This window comes from Arachis stenosperma, chromosome 8, assembly GCF_014773155.1.
Source record: "Arachis stenosperma cultivar V10309 chromosome 8, arast.V10309.gnm1.PFL2, whole genome shotgun sequence".
Taxonomy (NCBI): domain Eukaryota; kingdom Viridiplantae; phylum Streptophyta; class Magnoliopsida; order Fabales; family Fabaceae; genus Arachis; species Arachis stenosperma.
In genome coordinates, this window is record NC_080384.1 from 42542534 (window position 1) to 42561909 (window position 19376).

Sequence of the window (19376 nt, forward strand, 5' to 3'; positions counted from 1 at the left end):
TCGGGTACCACCCCAGTACAGGTTTCGTCTCATACTCTAGAATTCGAAATCCTTTTATAAACACACTTTCTCTCTCAATAAAATCAGCTCCAAACTCCACTATAAATATAATAGCTCTTCCTTTATTTATTTACAACTTTAGCTCCTTCATTCATTCAGTAGTTTATTCTTTTTCTTCTCACAAAGTGAAAAACATAAGAGAGATATAGAACAACAATGTCTTCACAAAGTGTAGTTCTTTCATCACTTTTGCTCATGTCATTGGTTTCTTCTTCTGGCTTGTGTTTTGGCTCTTACATTGGCCCTAGGAGGTTGATGCAGACAAAACATGATGAAAATATGGATATCATGTTAAGGGTTCATCATCAATCAACACCATCTTCAATAATGTCTCAAAAAACGTTCAGTGTTTCACATTATGGAGCAAAATCTGGTGATGGAAGAGTTGATAATGAGGTAACATATAGTCACCAATATGAATAATCCTTTTAAGATTTCCGTTTTAGAAAAATGCTAGAGAGTAACATTTAATAAAGAAGAGAGTCTGTTAATATTAGTTTAAAGAGAAAGTCTAGAGAATTCAGTACTTATATTAAAATTTGGCTAACGTTTAATTATCAATAAAAAAATGAGTAATTTCACACAAATTACAAAATTTACTGGTCCTAGTACTCCTCATTTATTTACTCGCTTTTTTTCTTTTCTTTTTAATATAATTCTTTTGATATTTTGACATTGACAAACTATTTCTTCCTATGCTCTCTATTTTTTTTTTCTCTTACCACATAGGCATTTGAGAAGGCATGGAATTTAGCATGTTCAGAAGGGGGTGCTCTTGTGGTCCCTAAAGAAAAGGTTTATCACCTTAAGCCAATAAAATTTTCAGGCCCATGCCAAGCCACTACCACTTTTATGGTGAGAAAACATACATTGTTTCACAAGTTAAATGCTTTGTTGAGAAACTTATTTAGTTCATCATCATTATCATTATTAGCTTCACCCTCCATGACAAGTAACTCATCATTTTGATTGTGCCCGTTTTACAATAATGTTAGTTGTATGGAACAATCAAAGCATGGCCTAAAATTTCAGCCTATGAAGAAGATAGACAGCACTGGATTATGTTTGATAATATAACGAATTTTGGTGTTGATGGTGGCGGCACTTTCAACGGCAATGGAAAAATATGGTGGGAAAACTCTTGCAAAACTAACGAAAGCCTTGTAAGTTACTCAATTCATTTAGTTTTAAATCTGTTAATTAATTAAATTAATAGTGTAAAAGTTAAAACAACTATTCCAAATTGATGTTACGTTGTCCTGCCCATTGGATTTTCCCCTGCAATTTTCAGGGATCATATTATTGTTATGGGAAAAAAGATTTGCATGGATGTGTTATTCTTTTTACTTTTTCTCTTTTTCTTATGTTATTTTATTTCTAATGAATTAATTGATTAAAAAAAATTTTTTAAAAAAAGAACTCAACACTCGAAATGGAGCATAAAACCAAAAAGTTGAAGTATAATTATAAATAAATTATTTGTTTACTATAACTTACTATCGTTAATTGAAGTATAATTTGTTACATGTTTGCATATATTTTTATAAAGAATAATCATAATTCAACTAATTAGTCGGTCAATTTATGCAAGTATTGATAGTTCAAATTTGTTGTATATCTAGAAACTCATTGACAGTAAATCCTTAAATAAAGTTCATAATCCAACAAAAAAATTCTAATTCATTAAAAAAAATTTAACTTTTTGTAATGCAAATTAAATTTTAATTTTTATTTAACTATATATATAAAAAACTTAGGGGATTATTATTAGTTTACAAAAAAATTTTATTTTTGTTTTCTATTTTGATTTCTAAAAATTATTTTTATTTTTAAATTTTTATATTTTAAAAAAACGCTATTGGTTTGTAAAAATAGAATTTATTCCAAACCCTAAAATCAATAAAAATATATTTAGTTGGTCTATTTTCAAAATATATTTTTATTAAACGTATAATTTTATTAATTAATATTTTATTAAGTTGTAAAATCTCTCTTTCAAAAATAAAAAACAATGCGCACCCTTATCTTTTGTTTTTGACGTTATTTTTTTTAACTGTTGTGATTTTCAAATTTCAACACTAACGGTGATGATTTCTTTCTTTCTTGTGCCCTGTTGCTACAACAATCACAGCCATGTAAGGATGCACCAACTGTAAGTTATTCTTCATAATCTACCCAAAGTTCTATAAATAATTAGTGAGCCAATATTTATTTTTTGTTATTGCGGGAAATTGTTGCTTATTAGGCTGTGACTTTCAATGAATGCAACAATTTGAGAGTGGAAAACGTTAAATTCCGAAATGCACAACAAATGCATGTTAGATTTCAGAAATGCAACAACGTTACAGCTTCAAATCTGGTGGTTCAAGCTCCTGGGGATAGCCCTAACACTGATGGACTTCACGTCACTCAAACCAAAAATATTTTCATAAGAAACTCTGTCATTCGTACAGGTCAATTTCTTTACAAATTATAATGGATTAAATAAGTATTTTGAAAATACACAATTTGCTTTTTCTTTTTCTTTTTCTTTTTAATTAATTTTGATTCTTTATAGGTGATGACTGCATTTCAATAGTGAGTGGGTCCCAAAATGTTCGTGCTACGGATATAGTTTGTGGACCAGGCCATGGAATCAGGTTTTCAAGATACTTACACAATTGCACACAAACCCAAAGTTGTTTATTTTAGGCAAATTTTTAATTAATTGGTTAAATCCGTTAATGCCGCAGCATTGGAAGCTTAGGAGCTGGTAATTCAGAAGCACAAGTCTCCAATGTGGTAATCGACGGAGCCATTTTCACAGGAACCTCTAATGGTGTTAGAATTAAGACTTGGCAGGTAAATAAACTGAAAAGTAGAAATGTATTGAGAGGTAATGCTGACCACAAATTGAAAAATTTTAGGCGCAATTAGACACATTGGGCATTGACCAATCATGCCAGGTTTGATAAAAGGGGCATGTGATAGTTGCTCTTTTTTTTTTCAATTAATTTTTTTATGTTATTGACTACCATTGAGCTTATAGTTATACAATGTAACATACCCTGTGACAATTTTTTTTTTTTTTCTGGTGGAATGTCACTTATGAAACCAAAGTTGACCTCCAATATTTCAACTAACTTGGTTTGGCAAGTTTACACAATCCACCAATTCCCTAACCTTCTTCACACAAGTCAAATGAGGCATCTTATTTGAAATATTTTGTAGTTCAACTTTCTTTGATTTTCATATCACATTCTTAACTAATTAGAACCGGCACACTTAATAGTTTTCATTTGTTTCTTGTGGAATTCCATGGCACTTACCACACTAATTTAAATTTCTGTTTATGCACAATGCCAAAAGTCATGAACTTTTCTAACTAATAATATAGTGAAATAATGGGAAACATGTTACAAGTAAGAGGAATAAGAGATTGTTTCTTATATATTTTGGTTCAATCTTAATACAGGGAGGTTCTGGATATGCAAAAGACATCAAATTTATTAATATAGAAATGCGAAACGTGACCAATCCCATAATCATAGATCAAAACTACTGCGATCAGAAAGAACCATGCCAAGAGCAGGTGACTTGTCCCTCAAAGTTAAAACTTTTTTTTTTTTTGGAGGAAATTATATTAGCCTATTTTATTCAACTTATCAATAGGGCTGGAAGTGAGCAGAATTGAGTCGAGTTAGACCAAATTCAAGCTCGACTCACAAAAATTGAGCTTGGTTTACGATTCAACTCATTAACAATCGAGTCTATTTTTTAAGCTCAAGTTTGTAAGCTCATGAGTCGACTCGAGCTCACGAACTGACTTAAATAATAAGAACATAATCTATAATTTTATATCAATAAATTATAACTTATATATATATATATTAAAAAATATTAATTTTATATATTGTGTATATATTAATTATAAATTTTGTCTTACATTAAAATCATATAAAAAAATTATAAAATTTTAAATAAGAACATTAGTATATGTCAAATTATATATTACTATTATATATATATAATATTAAAAATATAAACTAAATGTATATAAGATATGTGCATTAATAATTTAATATATGTATATATAAAATTGAGCCAACTCACAAGCTAATGAACTGAGCTTATTCAAACTCAAGTTTGCCTCATTTAATTTATGAGCTCAAATCCAGGCTCAAGCTTAGTTCATCAACTCATGAGTTCAACTTATCGTGGCTCATGAGCTGACTTGACTCACTTCCAACCCTACTTATCAATGAACATGTCTTACATTGTTTTGTTAGAAACTTAATTTTATCTTTGGTTTGATACACAATTTTTATTATCGCATAAGAACATTTTTATACTTTCTACTATAAAAATTATTCTTTTTGCAACAAAAAATATTAAAAACATTTGCAACACATATTTTCTTAAAATTTTAGTTACAATTTTCACTCTTCCCCAAATTTTCCGTGTCTCAAACGCAACTTGAGAAACAGATCGTTCCTAGAAAGTTAAGAATTTATAATTTAGCATTGCATGAATCTCAGGAATCAGCAGTGAAATTGAGCAATGTGGTGTACCAGAACATCATAGGAACAAGTGCAACACAAGTTGCAATCAAATTCAACTGCAGCAAAACCGTCCCCTGCAGATCAATTTATTTGCAAGACGTCATTCTAAAGCCGGAACGCCATGGCAGCGACACGGTTGCGACATGTGAGAACGTTAGATATGCCAACAGAGGACAGCTTTTTCCTCAGTGCTCTACTGCTTGAAGAAAGAAATAATTATGTCGTTCTGAATTTGTAAATATTATAGCAGTTTAATTTATTCATGACTAGGAACACAGGAATGTAGTTATTATTTATGTTGTTACACTTACACACTAGAATAAAGTTTGAAAAACTTGATTGATTTGATAATTTAATAATAATGTCAGCAAGATTGTTGAGTGAAATTTTTGTGTTGCTTTGGTTTCTCTAGTTAGGTTTACAGAGAGTGGAGGAGGAAAGAAGCAAATTAAAAGGGTGAATAATTAGGTATAAATAACAAAGATGAAAGCAATAATGCCTAAAGTATAACGAACCTATGTGCACTTTCCAATTTGAAGAAGATATGATGGTAACTAATTTTCGTATATAGAACTGTTATAACTAACTTTCAAGCAACAACCATGCTTACGAAAGCATATAAATAACTTACTTTCCATTTGTTGTAAGTTATGACAAATTGACAATATCTTAAGTTTCAATGATTAACTAGTGTTTTAACGATTTAACTCTTTTTTTTTAATACTTAACTTTAGGTAGATTTATCGTTTATGAACAAAATATTTTATGATGATACTTTTTATTCTTCAAATTTAGCAACAGAATCCGGTTATTTTTCAAAAATATTAGCAATGAAAAAAAAGAAAAGAATGTTTGTGTGCTTGGAAAATGCACCGGGCAAAAAAATCAAATATTTCAAAACTCGTCTATGGATTAACAGTTTCTATATTGTAGATTATGTAGAGTATATGTATAATATTTAATTTTAATCTAAAATCATTTGAAATATTTTTTCACATATAAAAATTGACAATTACATATATATGAGATGCTAGATTATATATGTGATCATACTAAAATAAAATATGAGATCAGATGCTAGATTATAATCTTATTGATGTTTAATTTTTCTTATATATAAAATTTGGAGAAGTGATCTATATGATAAGTAATTACAATTTAATGATTGAGCCGCTAAATTATATATTGGGATGAGTAATTTTGAGTATAATATTTATATAAACTTAAATAGCACTACTACTTAATCCTAACTCATATAAATAAATTATGTATATATCGAGATCAGCGATCTTGAGGATTTTTTTATTTAAATTAATAAAATATAATATTTACGAAAATATATATAATATAAAATATTTATTCATATATGTAATGTGTCACATCTCGAGTACTGAGACTTAAGACAAGCAAAGCTAATATCTTGAGTAATTATCGGAATATAATACAAAAAAGATTTTACAGATCTCAGGTGTATTCGAAATATGATATAGATGGCAATTGGCAAATTGCGTGGACAGTATCCAAAATGCACCATAGTGTAATTGAGATCTTAATATTCGAGATATACATTAGAGACTATATATATAATGAGTGCAATTAAGATTGGTTGTTATTTGACTACTTTAATGTTTTGGAAACTTTGGTTACACCTTTAATTAGTATTGAAAGCATATATGTTTTGCCGACAATACCAGTGTCATAAAGACATCAACCAGCTAAATTCGATGTGGCATGTAGTCGGAATATTAGATTTCGAAGTTAGTTTTTATCTCTCTTATGTTAAGTAATTAATTAGTTGACATATTTTAATTTATTTAGTTTTAGTTGACATGTTAGGATACTTTCACATAATTAGTTAAAAGATGAGTTAGAATAATGACATTTTAAATTATTTTTATTTACTTAATTTTATTTAACACGTTAGGATAATTCAATCTAAGTAATTAGAGGACAGGATAATTCAATATAAGTAGTTAGAAGTGTTAGAATTGACATATTAAATTATTTTGATTTAATTAATTTGGATCGTTTGGATTTAATTAGCTAGAAGACTATTAGTTAGTATAAAATATTAGAAGATGAATAATTAATTTTGTTAAAATTGGATGAAGTTTTTTTTTAATCGAATACTAAAATTATATTATATTAGGATATTGCTAATTAATATTAATATTGTTATATGATTATATTCATAAAATAAAATTTTATTTAATTAACAAATATATGTTTTTTATATAATTTATTAATAAATATATGTGATATCTATCATAATTTTGTTTTTTAAATAAATTTTTTTATTATATTAAAGTAAGTCTCAACAAATATGATACGTTTTAAGAATGTTATTAATATAATTTTTATTTAAAAAATAATTTATTAACTATTAAATATTATTTTTATCCTCACCGTTTATATTTTATTTTAATTTTATTATTGATATTTAGTTTCAATTTTACTCTTAACATTTCAATTTTTTATTTTGATAAATACACCTCACACAAAACCAGGCAGTAACGCGACAAAACCAAACAAGCCAAGAACAAAATCAAACCTCTAACGTTTCAATAGGTTTCATTTTTCAATTATACCTTTAGCTGAGTAAACATATGATATGACAATTCTATATTAACATGTGACACATCAACCAATAGTTGACATGCGTCAGTGACACAAATTGCTAAGTCAATATATTAGTTAATGGTGTTAATGTTTAAGGGTATAATTGAAAATATTTAAAACGTTATTGACAAAATTAAAACAAACTAAAAAGTTAAGAGCATTTTTTAATTTATTTTTTTTCAAATCTTGCGGAAAAAAGCATACTGTAAAGCTAAATTTAAAAATAGATTAAACAAAACGGAAAAAAGACATTTGCAGAAGCATTGTATCCTTAACATTGCTTCATACTTAAATTTACTTTTCCTTTTAAACAAATTGGCCCATTTTTTACATAAAACTAGAAAAACATATAAAAATTCTTTGTTCATCTTTAATGTTGCAACCTAAACAAATAAAGTATTCTTAACTCTGAAATAATAGTAACTGCGAATGAGTATGAAAGCTAGAGTGCAGAGTTTGGAATGTATTCTCCATTTCTCCATTATACAAACTTCCAGGGGACTGGATTTTCTCCATGACTACTGTAACAAAGACAGTTAATTTTCAATTTTAAACACTTTCATGCACGAGACTTCATTACAACAAAGAATATCATTATATGTTATTGTATTCACTAGCAGATTTATTATGACAAATGCAATACAAAGGGAAAGAAGCTACTTTATAGTTCTTCACTCTCCCACATTTACACATCACCACCACTTTAAACCTTTTCAGTTTCTTCTTAGGCATTCATTTTGGGTCGAGACTAGTACAAAAGATCTAAAAAATGTTTCTACTTAAGCATGCTTGTACTTTGCCATTTTCATGTTAGTAGATTTTAAATGTGTATCTAATCATTTTTTTTCTTTACCGGATTCAAAAAAGTATTATCAGCAGGGCATAGCAAATTACAAGAAAATAAAAATTACCAATTACTATAGAAGAGGCGTAGAGAACAGGAGAAAGTAGAGGTCACCAAGGGAGGAACAATCCCTTTTCGGGCTTACTCATTACAAAGATAAGCAACCTGCTATTGCCACAGACATACGTGTTTACATGATTTTCTCTCTAAGAAATTTCTACCAAAAGCATCAACCATGGACATTGGTGGAAGGAAACATTGATTGGATTAAGTTAATGGAGATCCACCAAAATATTTTAAATCGCAAAAACAGCTAGACATCTACTAAAACAAGCATTTAGAATATAAAGTTAATCGAGGCCTACCACATGCTCTAATAAAAGTGCTTAGGAACTGGCGATTTGAAGAAATCGTGCAGATGAATTCTGTTAGAAGCATTTCCGATGAACCACCGAAGGTCCAGTTTCGTCATAGTCTGCCTTAGTTACATGCTGATTTTGAGGAAAAACTACTTTGGCTAGTATGGCCCCTCCCACCCATGCAGAATACATGGTTAAATTTTCTGGCATGTATTCCGGAGGCTGCAATAAGCCAGAGATTACCCACCAGGTGAAAAATTAAACTAGAACATGAATAATGATAAAGCTTATCTAAGTACAGTTATAGGATGACAATGTACTAGTTTGGATTGGTTTTTTTAATGAAAAGAATACCTTTTTTAAAAAATAAAGTACTTTTATTCAATTTAAAACCTATTTGGATACGTCTTTTAAAAAAAATACTTTTATTAAAAAAAGCAAATTATTTGCTTTTTCTAAAAGCTAGCAATACCTTACTTTAGAAAAATGCAAAAGCAAAAGAGGTTTTTAATACTTAAAAACACTTTTTAAAAAGCCTATCCAGATGTGAAATAATTTTTGTCTGTTAAAAAAAGATCTTTTTTAAAAAGATGAAAAAAATAAGTACTTTTTTCAAAAGCCAATCCAAACTGACCCAATGAATAAGTGTAGAGATCAGCACCAGTCTTATTTCTTGAGATAAGGGAAAACTATGCTTATGCCAGTCCGAGTGCATGTTACTCGTAAAAGGAAACAAATAAAATGATAAATTGTAGACAAAAGCAGCAACCACCAAATTGTGCAGTTACATTAACCTAGTATTTCTGTTGGAAAGTTACCAAAAATATATAATGGCTACATGACATGTTGCACTATGTACTTCGCATAAGGGGAAGACCGGGGGAGGAGGTTTACCTTAACCAGCATAGGTCGAATAGCAGATGAACTCAAGCTAGATTCCTTCTGAAATCTCTCTTCAAACCCTGCACCGATACTACATTAGCATGCCATAGCAAATAGGCAAAACAACAGGTTTCTCATAAATAAGATATTAGATTGCTGTAGATGACTAGCAATTCGCCATCAACAAACTAAATAAACTGATGTATTAAAAAACAGTGGTTTACTTGCTGGCAAGAAGAAACCGGAATCAAAAAACACTGAAGAATAGAATAGTAAAATATAGTTTATTTAATATATTATGGGCTTATTTGGTTGTGCAGCTGGAAGAAATACTTCTTTAAAAGCAAAAGCAAAAAGAAAATTAGAAAATTATTTTGTATTTGAATGTAGTTATAAAAGTACTTTTTAAGTAGTTAAAGTATTTGGATATAACAAATATATAAGTACTTTTTTTAATAAAGTTACAATAAAGGTTGTCATGCTTATGTTTGGATATAAAATATATACTAAATAATTAGTTTTAAATAACTAATTATTTAATATTTTTAAAATGTAATATTATCTTATACCTGCTTCTCAAAAATTCTGAAAAACTACTTATTTTCTGCTTTTACCTTATTTTAGAACCACAAATAAACGACACAAAATAAAATAAGTACTTTTTCTGCAAAAGTTTAAACAAAAATTAAAAAAAAAAAAAAATAAGTACTCTGGTGTTCAAATATCACTCCTCTATTTATCTAAAGATAGACAGATCTAGACACGTTTTTACATACATTCACTACATAAGGCTCTAAAGAAGATATATTATGGTGTGACAACTAATTTAAGTACTAGTAGATGGCAATGTATATTCGAAAATATTGAGGTCTCAGTGTATTAAAGCCAACTCTAGAGTAGGTTAACGTTGTTATAGCAGTAGTGGCACACCATAATCTAGTCATTTGCAATCGTCAGTCCACTAGTAGTACAAGTAGAGACAAAAGAGGAAGTTAGTTAAGATGAAGAAAGATATAACTGGACCAGTTTATAAGACCACAAGCTAATGTATAAGACAAAAAAGAAAAAAATGCAACGCATGCATCTTCAATGATGGATATTAAATGACCAAGTTTTATAGAATTCGATATTGGCCTCTGCTTGGTATAATGCTCATAATCATTTTACAAGATTTTCCCTCTCAAACATGTCGAAAGATTGATAGCTATGTTTCTAATAAGGATTTTTCTTATCTCCCTTTTTCTTGTCATTGTCTTAACAATGTTCTTTTCTCAAAAATAAAGAATTTAAAATCATATAATCCTATCTGTCAATTCAAATATTAAAATGAAATTAAATAATAAATAACATGTATAATCATGCCTTAGCAATTATTCCAAATTTAAAATGTCTCATTTCATAAGTTTAATTCTTTTGTTGATATCAAGGTTGGAAGTGGACAAGAGGATATAATGGATCAATATTCAGTTGTACCATAATCCAATATAACAAAGTAAAATTGTTGAACCACATTCCAACATCAAAAAGAAACATGGCACCCTGATACTCAGAAACCAGAAAATTCAGTGATTCCAACATCTTAAACATAGACCAAAGATCTGCCAATTATTATTTAAATAGGAGAAAGAATAAAAAATATAGCAGGTCAAAATAGTAGCTGAGACTAAGGGGAATAATAATATACCAGTCATAGAAGAAGTGCCACCACAGACCACAGTATTTTCCAGGAGTTGCCGATGATTATCAGATGACACAGTTGAAATAGTTCGAACAAGCTGGTCAACAATGCCATGAGCCTCCAAACCCAATAGACATGGCTGGAATAAAGCTTCACCAACAGTATATCTTTCTCTTCCAATTGTTATCACCTAAACATAATTCAGCTGTTAGATTATTAAGTCATAATTCATAAATTATAGAAGAGTAGAAGACACATGGTTAAAGCAGAGTTAAGAAAAAAGAAAGGAGAAAGTCGTAGGCTGAGGCTGGGCTGGGGAGTGGAGACTGGTGACCAATTTGGCTCCATAAACTGGGTGCTGGAGAAAGAATTAAATCACATCTATGGCACTAGAAATCCATGGCCTTTCTGACCATTCTCTGTGATGATTCATAATATGAAAAATTTATTGAGGAAACCAACTACTTGCAATACATGCTCAAATAAATTCTTTACAACCCATCAAATATTTGAGTGAAAAATACTAATCCATATTAAATAACTGTCACGTAAATAAGAAATAGATCTATACTGAAGCAATTTACAATTTATTTTCTTCTCAATAAATCTATGATACTCTTCATGATTATGAAATGATAATCTTTGGCTTACAGAAGTTTAACATTTAAATCATTGAAAATAGAAGCATGTGATGAACCATCTTTCCTAAACGCCAAAGCTATTAGGTAAGATACATGCACAAATGATTTCATATTTGATACTGTGCCCACATTCCCTAAGAATTTATTGAGCTTAAGAATAAACAATAAACCGGTCGCATGCTCACTTTATGACATGCTAAAATTTAATTTATTTAGAAGAATAGGAGCAACACTGATTAAACTTCAGACCAATTTGTTATAAAGCTATAATACCATGTAAACATCATTTGCCCAAAACCTTGAGGCATATTACTGGCTATATCCCCATCGAAGCTTAAAATAACTATAATCAATTAACTCTATTGTTGAGTCTTGAAATAAATCCCATTTAACATGGCCTTTTCTTGATATTCCTCCAATCACAGCTTAGCTATGTTAAAAATTCAAACAGTCTTTTATAAATTATAACACAGCTTGGAGAGAACTTGAAATGGGACACCTCAAAAACTCTGGTTACTATATACATCACAAAAGAATAAAACTCCATATCACTGGCCAAAATGATGTAATTCAAAGTTTCCAAGGCATCAAAACAAAATATATTCCATGGTAACAAATGTTATCTACCTACTCTCCCATCCACAAGCTTTGTGTAAATCAAGGAAAGCCCTGCTCTCTACATATTGGTTCCTCAACCCACCATTCCTTTCATTTTTGTTTGCATCCTACTATTAACTCATACTTCAAAGTCAGCTCTAAAACAGTATAAATTTGATTGAAGAATTTGACCAAACTTTAGTTCATTGCTAAGTAAATCAGCAAGAACCATAAGCCATAACTTTCAGATAGAGGAACCAAAAGGCAGACCTGTCCATCAGGAAGGGTATGTTTCTCCTCAGGGCAAGAATTCCGGGTCTTCTGATAAGCTAATTCATCTTCAGCACAACACGAGTATTGTTGTTTTATTTTCTCAACATCAGACAAGCTGATATTGACTAGTGGATTGGATTTGCCAAGTTCTTGTGCCAGGAAATTGGTCAGATCAGTACCTCCAAACTCAAATCTTCTTGAGGCAATGTGGTTAACAGCACCTTCAATTACTGGTGCAATATCTGGTTACCGAACCAAGAGGATTAAGTTTCACTTAACCAGTAATCTAGTACAACCAAGAGCAAAGTTAAAATTGGAAAAGAAACACGTGGACACTAATTATGTACTTTGACAGCCCCAAAGTTCAACATAGATATCCTTCTCAAACCAAACATTGAAAAGCTACTTCATTCATTTGATAAAAACTGTCATGTCTTAAATATACTCATAGATTTAGGAGATGATTCAAAACGTCAATCCTAGAGATATTTAGGTTTGTTTTACAAAATTACCCTTACTGAGTTCTCTTCTTGAATGATCTGTTTTCACTTACGCCCATCCTTTTAATTGGGAGATAAATAAGAGGGGAAAAGTATTAAATATTTTCAAATTTTTCAATCGGATAATTTCATTTGAAAAAAAAATTAGTCAGTTATGTCCAAACAAAGGTAGTATTTATTTCCCAGTTCTCAGCATGTATTGGTAGTCATAAATTAACTAATTAATCGTTAACAGCATATCTGTAAATGTAACCTTGTATTTGTAATTTAGGTTTGATAAATAGAAATTACCGCCAAAAGAAAAGGCAAGGGAAATATACTAACCTTGATGATGAGATATTTTTCTTTTTGAGAAAAATTTTTTTATTAAATTTTCTTATTTACTACCAAATATAATTATAGTTGAAATATAATTATACATGTCAGTCAAGTTAACTACAACATAAATCCATACCCCCTCTCTCGTTAAATACCATGATTCCACTAGAGAAACTACAGACTAAACATGGACTGACATAGGAAGACTACCAAACTCCAGTTACGCTGACTAGAAACAGAAGTGTCTAAATCTTTCCACCTAGTTATGCAGATAATCTTAAACCAGAAGTGAAAACTAAATAGAAGGCACATAGAAAGGCAATGAAAATTGAATATGCAATGATAAGCAAGGGACAAAATTTTAGGTCAAACATTTTAAAGCAAACGCACTGACGCATAAACTCTGCAAGTTTGCAGTATTTTATTTTATCACTAAAGCATGATAAAGTAACTAAATTTCTCTTTTACTGCCTTACTCCATGGTCATATTAAAAAAAATAGCCACAACTTATGTCTTATTGCCTACAGATCCCTAGATGTAATAGATAAACATATTTTCAGAAACAAAAATGCAGAACTTGACTCATTGCATGTAGATAAAAAATAAAACTTAAAAAATTAAAAAAAAAAATATTTTATTTAGAGAATTCAAGCAAATATTAAATTGTGTTCCATTACTTCAGACAAAGATACCTATTTTTCCATGACCAATATCAACTGTGCATCCAGAGATACGTCCCACAGCATATAGCGACAACACTGCCTGTTCCGATGCATAAAACCCTGATATGTTGAATGTTTCAAACATTAGTTGCACTAACTGTTCTTTGTTAGCCTGGAAAACAATGATATATACAGATGTTATTGACAGGTGTGTACACAAGAAAAGAAGGCTATTAATTTGTTGCTCCAAGTTTCATTGTCAAGATCAGATAACATGCAGACAACATAGTATGTAGAAGGATAAGAAAGGGACAAGTCCGCCTCGAAAAAAACTTAGGCATGCAAATGGGCATTAAGAATGTCTTGGGGACTTGGGTATTATAGGGTGCTCAAAGTCCCACATCTTGTATTTAAGGAGAGGAGAGTAGTTCTTCCACCTTAATAGGTAGCTTTTAAGATGTGGTTTCCCACTTCCTTAGCTACTTACAATGGTATCAGAGCCTTAGTTATCAATGCCATGGAAAGGGATATCTGTGGGCTGGATTAAAGTGAATATCTAATATTGATAGCCGGTAGCAAAGTGTCTACCGCTGGGTCAGTGTAACTAAGGAATACGTAAAGTAAGGGAGAAAACAGATTTGTGTAAAAATATGCAGAGACAAATGGTGGAATATTGCTAAGACATATACACTCCAAAATGGCAACCCTGACAACTTACATACTGATTCAGAAGAGCTTGCTAAATGAGATGTAGAATCTAAAAGCTGTATAGTGTACACATAGTTACTTCACAAAATGCTTATGTAGGAAGAGCATTTCAACCAATCAATAAAGTCAATTGCTTCATATTATAAAAATGGCTATGGCCAAAGCTGTTTCTAACTCTTGCAACGGGTCGACTTCACATGCCTTTTCATTCTTAGCGAACACAATATGCCTAAAACAGCTTATTTGAATTTCAGAAGCCGCTTCAATGAGCTTACCAAACAGGACGAAAGACTCTTTGCAGGTACTCAGGCCGTACTAAATAAGCTGAATAACAAGCTCATTTTAATGGACCATTTATTAATTTCAAAAAAGAAGGGCATATGTGTGTTTGGACTAGCCTATTTCATGATAAATACAAATTATAACCAGAAACTAAGAATGATTTCCAGGGAAAACACAATTGTATCATAAAAAATAATCAAATACAAACATTGCAAACATAAAAATCCAAACCTTTGGGGTACAAAGTGGATCCGTAAATAGTATCTGGCCTTCATTTCCCATTTCCCATCCAAGCCCAGTGTACAATACATAATGCAACAAATCCTCCATGGCATCCCAATCACTTACAAAACCTCTCACCACCGGATCAACCGCAAAGTCATCTATTGCTGGATTATCATTTCCTGACCCATCATCAAGCATTCGCTTCATCTGTGTGGGAATTATCTGATTCATATATACCCAAAAACAAGAACAATTAGCCGCGCACATTGTTGTATCAATAAATTCAGCATTTCAGCACCATTTGTTTTTTTTTTTTTCCTTTCATATTTGGAGAAATGAAAGTTGAAAGAAAACGAAGAAAAAGGGAAGAACTGGATACCAATGCAGGAGGTTGATCGGGAACTGCGAAACCGGCCTTGAGGAGCATTGAGCCGGCATCGATCACTGCGGCCTCCATGACCGTCTAGTACCGAAAATGAAAACCCTAACCCTAGTTTTCGATTTTATGAAAGGAGATGTAGCAGTAGAACTGGATTGAGTTGTAGCAGGTGAGTAAGTTGCAGCTGAAGAGAACAAACAAGAAGAAGAGTTGGAGTAATGGAATTAGCGGGCGTATATTTGAAATCTGCGACTTTATGATTGGCCAGGCTTTCCATGAAACTTAGAAAGCTTGTTAAGATTTTTTTTTTATAAATAAATAAATTAAATATTTTATTTAATAATATACACCATTTAAAAAAATATTTAGGGCTTGTTTGGGTGAGCTTCTAAAAAAAGATCTTTTTTTCGAGTTATCTTTTTTTAAAAGATCTTATAGAGAAGTAAAAGTAATTTTATATTTGGATATCTCATGTAAAAAGGTCTTTTTATCTATCAATTATGTTTGGGTATAACAATATAAAAGTACTTTTTTGTTTATTTATTACATGAAAAACATCTTTTTTTTTAAAGAAAAAAATTTTTTTAAAAAAAGATGTAAATTACAACTTCTCAAAAAAATTTTTTTTTTTATTTTACTAGTGCTTTTACTTTTACTATTAAAAGTTTACCAAATACGTTAAAAAATAAAAAAAAAAGATATTTTTTCAATAAAAAAAATCTTTTTTTAACAAAATACTAGCATCCAAACATGCACTTAATCTAAATATTGTATTACACATCTCATGGAATCGCGAAAAATATTTTTTATATATTTCATTGACATTGTAAATAAAAGGTCACGTTTAATTTGCAAAAGGCATATATGTTTAAAAAAAATTTCATATCCTCGTTTACAAGACCGAGATATGGAAATTTGTATCAATAAAAATATAATTTTTTCAAAATAATAAGAAGGTATTTATAATATAATTTAAATTAATTTAAAAAATAAAATTAATATATTTATTACGACTTATATTGAATTACATATGTTTATTTTTAATTTAAATTTTAAATTTTAAAAAATTTATAATATTAAAAAAATAAAAATTATCATTTATAAAAAACTTTAACAATTTATAATTTTTGAATTACAAAATTTTTTACTAAAATAAAATTTAGACATGATATAATTTAAATTAAAAAAATAAAATCAAACGTTGTAATTTCTTTTTGCTATTACTAATACCCTTTTTAGGGATGGTATGCAAGATTTATGTGGAAACGGCTATAAATGGGGATGTGACTGTGAAAAATTTTTCTGTGAAAATGGGGATGGGAGACAATTTCTCTGAGGCAGGCGCGAGGATCCGAGTGGAGATCCCCGCTTGTCCTCGCTAATCTCCGAAATTCATAAATTCATACACACACAAACCAAAAATTCCTAATCCTCATTTGCATAACCCTTCTTCGATTCAAAGATTCCTAACACTTTCCATACTCCATCCAACTTCTCTGCAACCGCATCGTCACACCTCACGGTGTCATCACCTTCACCGCGTCGTGCTCTCTATTTGCGACGTCCCTTTCTGTAACTCTGTCGTCGTGTCCATTTTTCTCTCTGTTGCTACGTCTCCCACCTCGTCCACTACTCTGTCTTTTGTGTAACAACTTTATTTTTTACACTAATACGAGTTTTTTTAAATAATATTTAAAGCGATTAGTTTTATTATGACAAGTCTATTTCGAACTCTGAAATAAAATAGATGATAATATAATTTTATTATTATCTTATTTATTTATTTTACTTGTTCTAATTATAATGGGGCCTAGATAATAGTATTAATATTATTATCAAGTTTGATTTTTGTCTATATAAGTAATTATTAGTATTTTTTGATAAATTTAAAATTGCTAATGTTTTATCAAATATTTTTTAATTCTTAATTTACTAATGTCATTTATATTAGTAATCCATTATTCAACTTTATATATATATATATATATATATATATATATATATATATATATATATATATATTTAACTTTATAGAAGTAAAGCCAAACGTGACTTATGCATTACTATATATATATTCATTTATCATGACATTTAACCTTGCTTTGACAAGTCATTCTTCCATCAAATAAATATCTTCTCCAATTCATCATGTAACCGAATTTGTACTTAGGAAGAAAAGAAAGATTTGTGACACCAAATCATTCATTTACCACACACGGTCCTTAAATCATAACACATGTCTCCTTTCATTAATTATATTATCTTAACCATATATTTCTTCTTCATTCACCGAACCTATGATAAAGAAAACAAGGGAAAGAAAAGCCGAGAGAGAGTGAGACGTGAGGTCATGAAATCGTGAAGTTTTTTTTCACGATGTTTTACGATTCGTAACTCTAAAAAAAAAATTAATTCAGTAAAAGTGTGTGAATTCTTTTGTTTTATGTGTTGGCGTTATTTTTTATCAATGAAAGTTAATAATGACATACAGGGGCGGAGCTAGATAAAATATTAGAGGGGGACCAAAAATATTTATCCAATAAACTAAGACTAAAATAAAATTTTAAGGGGGGACTAAACTAAAATTTACATATAATTTACATGTAAAAAATTAAAATTAGGGGGGGCCATCGCCCCCCTTTCCCACCACCTAGCTTCGCCCCTGATGACATAGTTTTTTTATCTTTTGAGTTTGACTAACTGAAATTTTAGAAGACACAGACGATTTCGGACATTTTTTTATTCGACAACTCGATCAAAAAGCTTTTCCGAAACTTCGAATATTTTAATTTTATATAGAGGTAGGGTTCGATAAATTCTCACCAATTAAATTTGTGTTAGATAAGTAAATAATTGTTGTGATTGATTATTGATGGAGTTTAATTGACTTTATATTGAATTTGGTTGATATATTGTTATATGTGATTAAGCTTATGATCTAGTCATATTTGTACGGCCCAAACTGTGATAATGAGGCTGATTTGGGATTGTCTTTTTGTTAGTGTTTGAATAAAATGGGTGAAGTTTAATGGCCGAAGAATTAAATTAAAAACTGTGAAAAATCGGTAACCGTAAAACTCAAAAACGGATTAAGATTTAAATGTATTTTTTAAAAAATAAAATAAGGAGGATTTTGGTTCTTGATGAAGAGAAGAATCAGTCAAAAAAATTTATTTTTGAGAAAATATACTATATTTTTATGAAAAAGATTGAGTTTAATATTATAATTATATAAGTTTTTCGGGTATTTTGGATAATAAATAAAGTTCAGAAGTAAAATAGGTATTTTATAAAAGCTCAAGGTTACATATATAAATATGAAACAAAGTGAAGGTTTAAATATAATTTTATAAAATATTAAAGTCAAAAATAAAATATTAAAAAATTCGTTATTTAGAAAGAAGTTAATAAAAAAATAAAAATAAAGTTTTATAAAATAAATTTTAAGAGTATCATAAATATTATTTTAAATATTTGTTTAAAATTACTCATTTACATTAGAGCAAATTATTATTACAAATTATTATTTATTAATATATTATTTTATAAGAATATTATTGTATGTATTATGAGAAATAAAACAAAGAGTGGTTAACAGATAAGTTTTTTCTAAAAGTTTTAGGAAGACAAATCTAAGCTAAGGATCTCATGATCCCCTCTTCATAAAATATTTAGGAAAAGATGAGGGAAGAGTGTGAAGATAGTTTTTTTGTCACAGGAGAGCAGAGAATAGAAAAGAAAAGAAAAAAAGAATGAAAAGGAAAGGAGAGAAGCAGAGATGATTGTTTACCTGTTGAAAACGAGCAG

The 19376-nt window shown here is 29.6% G+C and overlaps 2 protein-coding genes across 5 annotated transcripts; one reads left to right on the top strand and one right to left on the bottom strand.

Annotated features, from left to right (window-relative positions):
- Positions 1 to 214: 214 nt before the first annotated feature.
- Positions 215 to 4976, top strand: LOC130943671 (polygalacturonase-like). Its single transcript, XM_057871653.1, has 9 exons — positions 215 to 456; positions 790 to 915; positions 1056 to 1223; positions 2192 to 2212; positions 2306 to 2513; positions 2618 to 2699; positions 2793 to 2901; positions 3515 to 3631; positions 4578 to 4976. Exons 1-9 carry the CDS (start codon positions 217 to 219, stop codon positions 4803 to 4805), a joined length of 1299 nt encoding a protein of 432 aa, XP_057727636.1. The 5' UTR covers positions 215 to 216; the 3' UTR covers positions 4806 to 4976.
- LOC130943670 (actin-related protein 7-like) lies at positions 4630 to 15829 on the bottom strand. Of its 4 annotated transcripts, none has more exons than XR_009071863.1 (8): positions 15570 to 15829; positions 15197 to 15412; positions 14006 to 14147; positions 12492 to 12736; positions 10990 to 11173; positions 9318 to 9385; positions 8430 to 8645; positions 4630 to 4797 (listed from the first exon to the last, which is right to left on the bottom strand). XR_009071863.1 is itself a non-coding variant. In XM_057871651.1 (7 exons), exons 1-7 carry the CDS (start codon positions 15645 to 15647, stop codon positions 8493 to 8495), a joined length of 1086 nt encoding a protein of 361 aa, XP_057727634.1. In that variant the 5' UTR covers positions 15648 to 15829; the 3' UTR covers positions 8187 to 8492. The 4 variants fall into 4 exon arrangements, 1 of the variants encoding a protein (XP_057727634.1); XR_009071862.1 differs by lacking the exon at positions 4630 to 4797 and adding an exon at positions 7568 to 7738; XR_009071864.1 differs by lacking the exon at positions 4630 to 4797 and adding an exon at positions 7568 to 7741.
- Between the last annotated feature and the right edge of the window lie 3547 nt (positions 15830 to 19376).

Coding starts and splice junctions, on each gene's coding strand:
- LOC130943670 (XM_057871651.1), bottom strand. CDS start 15,647: ATGGAGGCCGCAGTGATCGATGCCGGCTCAATGCTCCTCAAGGCCGGT. Junction 15,413..15,569: donor CCGATCAACCTCCTGCATTG/GTATCCAGTTCT, acceptor TATATGAATCAG/ATAATTCCCACACAGATGAA. Junction 12,737..14,005: donor TATTGGTCATGGAAAAATAG/GTATCTTTGTCT, acceptor TTCGGTAACCAG/ATATTGCACCAGTAATTGAA.
- LOC130943671 (XM_057871653.1), top strand. CDS start 217: ATGTCTTCACAAAGTGTAGTTCTTTCATCACTTTTGCTCATGTCATTG. Junction 2,700..2,792: donor GGACCAGGCCATGGAATCAG/GTTTTCAAGATA, acceptor TTAATGCCGCAG/CATTGGAAGCTTAGGAGCTG. Junction 2,902..3,514: donor TTAGAATTAAGACTTGGCAG/GTAAATAAACTG, acceptor ATCTTAATACAG/GGAGGTTCTGGATATGCAAA.